Here is an 11,240-nt window from a genome sequence, read left to right as displayed (position 1 = left end):
GCTAAGGTGTATGTAAACTTCCGACTTGAACTGTAGGTTGAGCCCAGCGTTCAGCTTGGTTTAACAAGGCTAGATGTGTAACATGTACACCAAAGCAATCTATTATGTCATGACGAACAGAGGCTGTTGCGGCCAACAATGTCTGAAAATAAATGAATAAATCATTGACATGCATTAGGGCATGTAACGGAAAGGGTGTTAAAATGTTTTGCAGCTGAAAACTAAAATGGCCGTTTCTGATTAGACTATTCCAGGTATTCCCTCCCTGCTGTTTCCATTTTCGTCCTAATGAACCTGACCCATATCCTATCAGGGTTATGAGGCTAAATGAACCTGACCCATATCCTATCAGGGTTATGAGTTTAAATGAACCTGACCCATATCCTATCAGGGTTATGAGGTTAAATGAACCAGACCCATATCCTATCAGGGTTATGAGGCTAAATGAACCTGACCCATATNATATCCTATCAGGGTTATGAGGCTAAATGAACCTGACCCATATCCTATCAGGGTTATGAGGCTAAATGAACCTGACCCATATCCTATCAGGGTTAGGAGGCAAAATTAACTTGACTCATATCTTCTCAGGGTTATTTTGATGCTCAATTAATGATAATTCCAGTCCAATTGAGATGTTATTCAGGCATATGCACCCTGAAATTTGCTCAGTACATTCACCCCGGTTCCCCAGTTCAGCTATAGTTTGTGTGCAGTGTGTCATTTGGGCTAAGCACAAAGCTAAATATTCCTTGAGTACCTGTAAATGTGAGGTCCTTGTAAAAGATCTGGCCAACCCCTAGCCAGGGTGAAACACAGTGGGGAGAGAGTGAAGAGTTTCTTTCGTAGGGTTTGGGTTTACAAGGCTTTACAAGGCTCTTGTGRGGATAGTAATGGTCTGGATAATACTGCTCTTGTTTGGGAAGGCAGACTATACATTTACAGAGCTGCTTCCTCTAGCACACTGCCAGATGCCCTAAAGGATTGTACTGTGAATCAAGCTCCTATGTTATCAGCTGGTATTTCACAATGACACTGTACTGTATGTCAGATCTGGATCAAAAACATATGTCTGTGCTTGATTTAGTTTGCCCAGTACAATGGAACGAATGGAATGGTTCCAAAAATGGCAAAACTCCAAGCTAAATAAAGTCCTGCTTCAAATGCTTTCACATGTTTTCCAGTGGTCCTAGTGATCTGAACACTGTGAAAGTAACAGGAAGTCAATGAAGGTTTCCCGAGGTAAACTTTGTGACTTGAGCAATGTGAAATCTATGAAAGCCCTGAAGTCATCTCTTTTTGGGATTCAGTAACAGAAGCCCAGAAWCCAGAAAGACCTCTTTAAAAATGTCGTCTATCTTCCTGTCCACTGCAGCTGAAGTGTTACCACAAGCGCTTCCGAAGCCCACAGCGGGATGTGATCTTCCGGGTGCAGTTCCATACATGCGCTGTGCACGACTTGGGAATCGTCTTCGGGAAGGATGAGCTCGATGAGACCTTCAAGGGTAAGGAAGATATTCCTAAATGTCCCCTAAAAAAAATGAAAAATTCCAGCATAATGCATACCATGAAGAGAATTGAGAAACATAGATTTGACTGAAAACGTGAAACTGTTGTGCCTTGATGATGACCCAACTATATATGATCATCATAACGAATATATTCCATACTTTTTCCAAAGTTACGTTTTGAATACTGCTGCATAAAGGGTTTCTATGTGAACGGASTATTAAGGAGTCTTAAATTCCATCATATTTCATTTGGCTGCATAATGCATGTCAAACCTGTTTGCAATCTCCCGTCATTGCTTTAAACATGGACACATTTTATTCTCTTCTCTCATCCTCAAACCAGATGACAGATTCCCAGATTTTGGAAAGGTGGAGTTTGTCTTTTCCTTTGGCCCAGAAAAAATCAATGGTAAGCATACCTACTCCTCTTCTTGGTGGCCATTTTCTCCGCTCATTRAAAAACAGACATGTGTGGAAGATGACAGACACTACCTCCTATTGTATGAGTATAGCTTTGACATTTTCTTTGACCCCTCTGTATGTATGTGTTTTTTTTCCACCAGGGATGGACCACTTGGAGAATGGGCCCACTGTCTCAGTGGACTACAATACCCAAGATGCTCTAATCCGCTGGGACTCCTATGAGAACCTCAACCAGCATTGTGAGGACACTATGGATGGTGAGTACAGCCACTTGGCATGCGTACAGGAGGAATCCCATTTCCCTGATGTGGTTGCTTCAAATTCCTCTCAACCAATCATATTGTGTGGCCGGAACTATCCGTTGTACAAATTGGGATACCTTCACACAAACATTGTAGTTTTTTGGGCATACATTGTTGTTGATGGTCTTACACACATTATTTAACGTGACAATATACACACACACACACACAGAGTTGGGACCACACACCACTCCCTTTGTAAAGTCCAGGAGGTGTTAATGACTCTTAATGCCCCCACACTCAATGGTACCACCTCCTAAAATGACCAGGAGGGAAATTCAGAAGTTAACCTAGCATGTAAAGAGATGACGAGATGAAGACGAGACAGAGACAGAGACAGAGACAGAGACAGAGACAGAGAGAGAGAGAGAGAGAGAGAGAGAGAGAGAGAGAGAGAGAGAGAGAGAGAGAGAGAGAGAGAGAGAGAGAGAGAGAGAGAGAGATACAGACGAGAGACACAGAGAGACAACAGAGAGACACAGAGAGACAGAGAGACAAGAGACGAGAGACAGAGAGACACAGAAGAGAGACACGAGAGACACAGACAGAGAGAGACACAGAAGAGACAGAGAGAGACAGACAGAGACGAGAGAGAGACACAGACGAGACAGAGAGAGACAAGACAGAGAGAGCACGACAGAGACAGAGAGAGACACAGACAGAGAAAGAGACACAGCAGAGAGACACAGAAGAGACAGAGACAGACAGAGACGAGACACAGACAGAGAAGAGAGACACAGACAGAGACAGAGACAGAACGAATCAAGCCCTAATAGAATTATCCCTAATCTCCAGCACCAGGCAGGTCAACTTGACGTATCACAGAGGATTTGTCCATGCGAGGTCAGTACAGGTGCATCAAAGCAGGGACCGAGAGACTGAAAACAGCTTCTATCTCAAGGCCATCAGCTGTTAAACAGCCACCACTAACATTTAGCCAACATACTGACTCAACTCCAGCCACTTTAATAATGGGAATTGATGGAAATTATGTAAAAATGTATCACTAGCCACTTTAAACAATGCCACTTAATATAATGTTTACATACCCTACATTACTCATCTCATATGTATATGTATATACTGTACTCTATATCATCTACTGCATCTTGCCATCTTTATGTATACATGTATCACTAGCCACTTAAACTATGCCACTTTATGTTATATACCCTACATTACTCATCTCATATGTATATACTGTACTCTATCCATCTACTGCATCTTGCCTATGCCGTTCTGTACATCACTCATTCATATATTTTATGTACATATTCCTTTTATCGCCTTGAACTTGTGTGTATAAGGTAGTAGTTGTGGAATTGTTAGGTTAGATTACTTGTTGGTTATTACTACATTGTCGGAACTAGAAGCACAAGCATTTCGCTACACTCGCATTAACATCTGCTAACCATGTATATGTGACAAATAAAATTTGATTTGATTGATTGATTGATGTATTAAGTCATAGAAATGACCCTCCAACCCTGAGGTTCCAGTTGAGATCTAGATATCATTCCTGTTGGTAAAGACATACCAGAACCAAGTTCTGTTCTACTTAGTGGATAAGACAGTCTTATCATTTCTACTCTTTGGCTATTGTTGGCCGTTCTGTGAGAATGGGACATTGATTAGATACAGTATATTTATTTTCTTTATTACATATTTTTTTCTTCATTTGAATAAGAAATATATAATGACTTACCTTGAACGTAACGATAGCAGTGACATACTGTAACTCCATAACATGCTTTACTTTGTGTGATTGTCAGAATGGCAGGGGACGCCTTAAGGCAAGTATATGGTGTCACGTCTAGGATGTGTGTTCAGTTTCACTCCTCTGGTGTTTAAAGTGGACTATGAAGCAACAGGAGCACACACACAAATACATGCACAACCACACACACACACACACACACACACACACACACACACACACACATATACACGCAACATTCACATTCCGGGGTCTAGCCACAGGCTCGGACAAAACATTCCTGATATTCCTGATTTTGGAGCGATGGTCACTCCGACCAAACTGATATGTTCACTCTGACCAAACTGAAGAGCTGTAACATGTGAGTGCTGTTGCTATTGTGTTCCTTCAGCTGACTTCTGAATAGTCTCTCACACTGTCTATTGAAGGCTAAATGTGTGATGCTCCAATCGCTTGATACAAATACTGTATATGTCAATCAATCAATTAATCAATTAATCAATCATGTTTGATTTGAATATTTTTTGTAATTTATCTCTGAATTATTAATTTATAAATAATACCTGTCACAGTATTACTGCTGATTCATATTAAATCATACACTCTTAGAAAAAAGGGTTCTTCAGCTGTCCCCATAGGAGAACCCTTTTTTGTTCCAGGTAGAACCGTTTTGGGATCCATGTAGATACCTATGTAGAAAGGGTTCTACACGGAACCCAAAAAGCTTCTACCTGGAATCAAAAAGGGTTCTTTAAAGGGTTCTCGTATTGGGACAGCTGAATGGGGACAGCTGAAGAACCCTTTTAGATTCTAGATAGCACCCTTTTTTTCTACGAGTTTTTGGAATATAAATACACACGTGACAGACGGCTATCTATAATGTTCTTTTTTTAATCATGTGATTATCATTACTGATCCAAGATAACTCATCCTAGCTCTGAAATTGGTTTCTGTTCTGGTAGCATTCCTGCATGTTTTCCCATGTTGCTTTTCTTGGTCCTCTGGATAGATGGAAGGGCAGAGTAATGGCCCACTCGTCTATGTTGTATTCCACTTCCAGGTCAAAAATGGCCATCCCTTCACACAGGAACACCCAACTACTGCTTTAAATATGTGCAGCAGCAAATAGCAGAGGTTCCCACTTCTTTCTTGGCATCGTGTGTGTGTGTGTTGTGTGGTGTGTGTGTGTGTGTGTTGTGTGTGTGTGTGTGTGTGTGTGTGTGTGTGTGTGTGTTGTGTGTGTGTGTTGTGTGTGTGTGTGTGTGTTGTGTGTGGTGTGTGTATAAGGTGTTGTGTTGTGTTGTGTGTGTGCACACGTACTGGCATGTGTGCATGTTGAGTGCTTACATGAGTGCCAAATTTGACCCATTCTGAGGCTGTAAGACATCAAATCTCACTTGCCCATTGTGACCCCGAGCCCATGACTTCACTCTGCCAGCACGGCAGTATGGATGTAAAGCTAGGCCATTGAATACTAGCTCATTGACATTGTGATTGTGAAAAGTGATTGGGGTACTAGCTGCCAGACGGCCATTTTTCAGGCAAACAAGCCTCCTTTCGGAATGTTTGTGGTAATGGCACAAGAAGTCTATGGGTTCCAGGAAACTCTGGTGTTTTGCATTTCCACTGTAATTAAGTGTGTTCTCTCCTAGCTGCAGCCTCGTTAGTCTACACTGAGAAGGCAATTAGCTCATCCAACTCAATGGGGTTAGGAACAGACAGGAACGCATAGAAGATTTATGTGTTTACCAGCACAGTTGGAATCAAACTATTTAGTGGGAGTACTTAGCTAGCAGTTTGGCTAAATTGAAGTTGTTTTCCTAGGGTAAAAGGCTTGTCACAACCTAGACACACAGAGGGTAGTAAACAGAAAGGCCGTTCCAAATAGAGTCAACAAATCATATCCACTGACTGACTGACAGACATAGTCTCCTTCACCTTGACCAGGGCTGCATTCAATAGAGCACAACGATGTGGATCGTTCAGATAGAAATACAGTATATTGGGTAGAACAGACATGTCTCTCTGATACGGTATGTAGAGTAAGGCATCATGTCTGCTCTATCTGTGGCATTTCTATCTTCCACTCTATTTGAAGCATTTCTATCTACCACTCTATTTGTAGCGTTTCTATCTACCACTCTATTTGTGGCATTTCTATCTTCCACTCTATGTGTGGCATTTCTATCTACCACTCTATTTGTAGCGTTTCTATCTACCACTCTATTTGTGGCATTTCTATCTACCACTCTATTTATGGCATTTCTATCTACCACTCTATTTGTAGCGTTTCTATCTACCACTCTATTTGTAGCGTTTCTATCTACCACTCTATTTGTGGCATTTCTATCTAAATGTGACCCTGAGCTTTAGCCAACAGGCGAGCAGCTATTCCTCCGATGGCTAGAAGGTCACACCCAAACACCTTTTCTTTTTGACTACTTGAGTCCAATCACCTCTTCTAAAATACCGTCTCTGAAATACAAATCTCCATGTGGTAAAATGAAGCAATTCCATTACTCTTCGAGCACTTGTGATCAATGGTACCCTGTGAAACTCAACTCAAAACAGTCCCACTAGCTAAGCTAAGTGTCTCATAGACTTCACGGACTAGCCTGTAGCTAACTAGGAGTTTAAGGAGGCACCTGAGTATCTAGACCGGTGGTCATGTTAAGAGTTAAGTGTGGAGGTGCCATTCTGCCTAGGCATCTGTAGCTCAGGCAGTTAACGGTGAGGCCCACTGGACTAGCCTGTATGTTAAGAAGTTATACGACGTTGTAGGCACTGTGGACTAGCCTGTCAGCTAGGCAGTTAAGGGTGTGAAGCACTGATCTCGCGCGGGCTGGTAGCCATAAAGGCAGATTCATTGTCGAGGTTCACCTCAGACTAGGTCCGTGAATAGCTTTAAGCACTAATAGGTAAAGGGTGTGCCAGCAGACTGAGTATGTCTCTGTCAGGTAAGGCTCACTGAATATGCTCGTGTAGCTACACGACTTTACAGTTGAATGTGCCGACACTGACAATACCCGCATAGGGACGTCTATGAGATTAAGGATGACAGCACTGACGTACCTGTACGCTATGGGGTTAAGGGTGATGGGCAACTGACTTAGCCTAATAGTCAGACTAAGAGATTTAATAGATGAGCCCGCAACTGACTAGACCTGTAGCTAGGAGTTAAGTGGGAGATCATCGGGGAACTAGCGTGGTAATTGCTAATTGATTAAGGGCTGAGGATCTGAACTAGCCTGTAGCAAGAGTTTAAGGGGGTTGAGGGTCACTTGAATTAGCTGTGCTAGGGTTATATGTTTGGGAGGAGGCATCTGACTAGCCTTGTAGGCTACGGTTCGAGTTAAGGAGGCTTGAGGTACACTTGATATAGCCTGGGGTTGAGCTAAGAGCTCATCATAGGTATGAGGCAACCTGACTAAGATCGGCTCGTAGCCTACCAAAGTAGCTTTAAGGATGATAGGCACTTGACTAGCCTGTGGTAGCTAGAATGTAAGGTTTGTACACTGGATCTACGCCCTGTTAGCTATTGGTGAGGAGCTGTTCTTTATAGAGTCGCATGCAACTGACTAGATCAACATATCAACAAAGATCACATGACTAATTTGAGTCCAACGATCCAATACTAAACATCTATTGTCCCCTTATCAACAGGTTCATCTAAATTGTCGCAGGTAGCCTAGTGGTCGCAGGTAGCCTAGTGGTTAGAGCGTTGGAGCTAGTAACGAAAGGTTGCAAGACCAAATCCCCGAGCTGACAAGGTAAAAAATACTGTCGTTCTGCCCTGAACAAGGCAGTTAACTAGGCCGTCATTGAAAATAAGAATTTGTTCTTAACTGACTTGCCTAGTTAAAAAAGGTAAAATAAAAAAAAATGTGTTTGCTATGATGCATCTATGATATTAATGTGAGAGGTAGTTAGAGATGGGTGGAAGCCAAGAGGTGTCTTTTTTAGGAACCCAGCAGGTCTAAAGTCCTGAGGCTTGTTTACCATCCAACTGTCAATCCAACTAGCATTGATTGCCATGTGGCACAACACCCTTTCTAGAATTGTTGGGGTGCGAGTAGATTTCTGTGTGTGGTGTCTAATTCGAAACGCATCTCCTCTGTCGCCAAAAACACACACACAGTCTCACACTCTCTGCAGCCCTTTGTGGTGTGTCACATAGAGAGGAGTGACAGAGTGTGTGTGATCTTACTCCAGTACAGGACAGAATAAACAGGCAGTGAGCTGCTGGGAGTTGGTTAGTTTGTGTTACTCTCTCTTCTGTTGAACATTCGCTGATTGGTCGAAGACACACTGTCTTTCTCTAACCTGAGCATCAAAGTGCTGAACCAGAGTTGACAGTGGAAGACGTAACGTGCAAACAACTAAAGTGAGTTAGTGCACTACACTTCTGTTATGACTGGCCTAACATGATGAGACCGTGTACTTCTTCTTGATCGGAGCACGGGGGAGGCCGTTTAGTCGTCCAACTCGACTCTCATTTCTCCAATCGCTATTGACATCAGACACTTTTTAATCACTGACTCATCTTGGGATGGACTCTTTCCATGTATAGTGAGAGTGCGCCCATCTGCATCGGTATAGTCGCTCTTGGGATGACAGAGCGTACTGCTCAATATGATTAAATGTAATCGTAAGATATGTGTATTAAGGGGGAGGAGCCTGTTGTACAGTACTAAGTTATGTGTGGTCTCTACGACAGGCTGTGCTGCAACTGTACAGTTTAACCTATTGAAATTTCTAACTTTTTTGTCTCACATTAATATCCCAAAGCGATACCAATCTTGTGTTTACTAAACAGGTTGTTTTCAGACACAATATGGTATTCCATTAGAATGTTCACATATATATCTATCTTTGACATGATGGAATTTATAACAGTTTATGAACATTATGGGTTAAACACCGGCTTACTTGTTTATATGAAGACATGATTTTCATTGCAGGCATTTATAAACTTTAATAATAAAGCTGCAACAATCTCTAAATCAAAATGCATCTTGTCAAATTAAATCTTGTGAAATTTTCAACTTTTGTGTGTTGTGTGTGTGTGTGTGTGTGTGTGTGTGTGTGTGTGTGTATGTGTGGTGTGTGTGTGGCGTGTGTGTGGTGTGTGTGGTGTGTGTGTGGTGTGTGTGTGGTTGTGTGGTGTGAGAGCAGTGCGTGCGTTGCGTGGACGTGCGGTGCGTGCGTGCGTGGTGCGTTGACGTGTCGTGCGTGCGTGTTTGAAATAGTGTATTAAAATAAATTGTATTTTATGTCTGCTGGAGGCGCTTAGCCGCAGTAGCTTAGGTATTACTTAAGTTGAGGACATCACCATCCACTGGAAGGTTGAATGTAGACTGTAGGACACTGGAGGTTGATGGTAACGCAACTGTAGAATACTGGACCATTTTAAAATGTAGGAATTTATGTAGCGAAGGTTTTGTATGGTAATAGACTGTAGTACACTCGGAGTTGATGTACGACTGTAGACACTGGCAGGGTCTGTATGGCTCTCGAATGTACGTAGTCGCTGGTAAAGTAACTGATTAATGGAGGTGAATGACTTGATACTTGGAGTGAGTAATAATAGATCGTAATAAAGGCATCCTATGTGATGGACACAACTGGGAGAAGGAGGTTGAATAAAGTAAGAAAATGTGGTAAGGCCACCTATGCGACTGATGGCCTTTACGATTTAAATAGTAATGAAGCTGTAGATACTGGTCAGGTCTCCTGTATGTAAGCCAGGTAACGCTGTAGCACCTGATGAGTTGATGTAGACTTTGTAGATGAACTCGATCTCAGCGGATGTCGGCTTATATGATGTGATCGTAAGCTGTGACCAAAAACCAAGTCGGAAAATGGACACATGTGAGGTTGGTAGTGACAGACGAAAGGTATAGCGAGGATAGACACAGACTTACAAGACATCATACCACGTGATATCTCAATCGGACGCACGTGAGGTTGATGCTGGGTGACAGTGTCACCTTACTCTTCCTCCCCATGCTGTGCAAGTATCACTTAGGAAGCGTTTGATGTAGAGGCGCCTAAAGCGTCCAGTTACGGAGAATGCAAACGTTGCGACAGAATGGTCTCTTGACAACAACTTGCTTCGGTACTGTTAGAGCAACGTCTCCTGTTGGGTAGGCTGAAACGAACAAGACAACTGGGTGTTTAAAAACTGGATGTGAGTAAAAGTTAAAATGGTAGTTCTGTAAGAACGTAACTTAGGAAAACTCTGTGCGGTTGATGCCATAAGACTGTAGACACCAGATACATGGACAGAGAGATTTGATTAGTAGACTGTAAGATTACGTAATATACACTATGTGAAGCTCAGAAAGTTTGTTTTGGCATTATAAAGTTTGAGATAGACGAAGGGCAGGGGAAGAATGGGTTTGTAGTAAGTGAAACTTGTAGACAATTTTTTAACTGGAGGTTTGATGTTAGACTGTAGACCACTGGACAGTTGATGTAGCTGTAAATGTGTGTACTGCCATTCGCAGTTAAACCCGCTAATTATGTTTCTCAAGTTGGACGAAGGCGGGCCCACAGTGAAAAGTAGGGAACCCCGCTTTAGTGAAAGGGGCCCAAGAGCGGGACTACCACAACTACACAGAGAAGCCTCCGGTCTTGGTAGTATTATTGGTCGGCTTCCCCGCCAAGATTTCCCAGGGATCAGTGTTTTAACCTGAGATTTGTAAGGAGGCCACAGCAGTGGATGCACCAATCATAGCTACCGCTATCACGGAATCATATATGTTTGTCTCGAAAAGAAGCCCCCTGGCCCCACCTACCCGTCGCGCTCAAGCCTCCCTAAAACCCACCCCATAAAATAGAAAAACTGTCTCTTAGTCCAGAAGCCCCGCCAAGGGGGAAAGTTTTCAAAGTCCTTGGCATCCATAGACCATAATGAACCGAAGTGGACCACCTAAAATCTCTCCTGGCATCAGTGCAGCAATATAACAGTCGACACAGATTCATGGCTAATAATGGATCAGGACGATTATTGATATGTAGTGGTTTCTAGGAGGGTGGCTGGAGGGGGGTTATTGGGGATGTGCTGGGTCTTTAAACATGGCCGTTAGCCAAGATACGCAGGTCATATGTGTGTCTCGAGAGGAGCTTGCGAGCATAGTGAGGGAAACATCGTTATTAGGAATGCTTGACACCATTACTATCTCAAATCCCAGTCAAGATAAAAAGCGTGAAGTATTTTTTTTTTTTGAAATTTAAAACAAATAAAAACCAAATCTAGGACTGATAGTACCCATCTGCGTTAAC

At 42.6% G+C, this 11,240-nt stretch overlaps 1 protein-coding gene across 1 annotated transcript in view; it reads left to right on the top strand.

The window, feature by feature from the left end:
- Positions 1-11,240, top strand: part of LOC111971969 (tensin-1-like) — a 108,908-nt gene that overhangs the window by 54,726 nt on the left and 42,942 nt on the right. The window contains 3 exon segments of the mRNA XM_070446442.1: positions 1,376-1,505; positions 1,855-1,920; positions 2,075-2,191. Of these exon segments, the coding sequence (XP_070302543.1) occupies positions 1,376-1,505; positions 1,855-1,920; positions 2,075-2,191 (313 nt within the window).

Source organism: Salvelinus sp. IW2-2015, linkage group LG2 (assembly GCF_002910315.2).
Source record: "Salvelinus sp. IW2-2015 linkage group LG2, ASM291031v2, whole genome shotgun sequence".
In the NCBI taxonomy this organism is placed as follows: domain Eukaryota; kingdom Metazoa; phylum Chordata; class Actinopteri; order Salmoniformes; family Salmonidae; genus Salvelinus; species Salvelinus sp. IW2-2015.
This window is presented reverse-complemented; position numbering and strand designations above follow the sequence as displayed.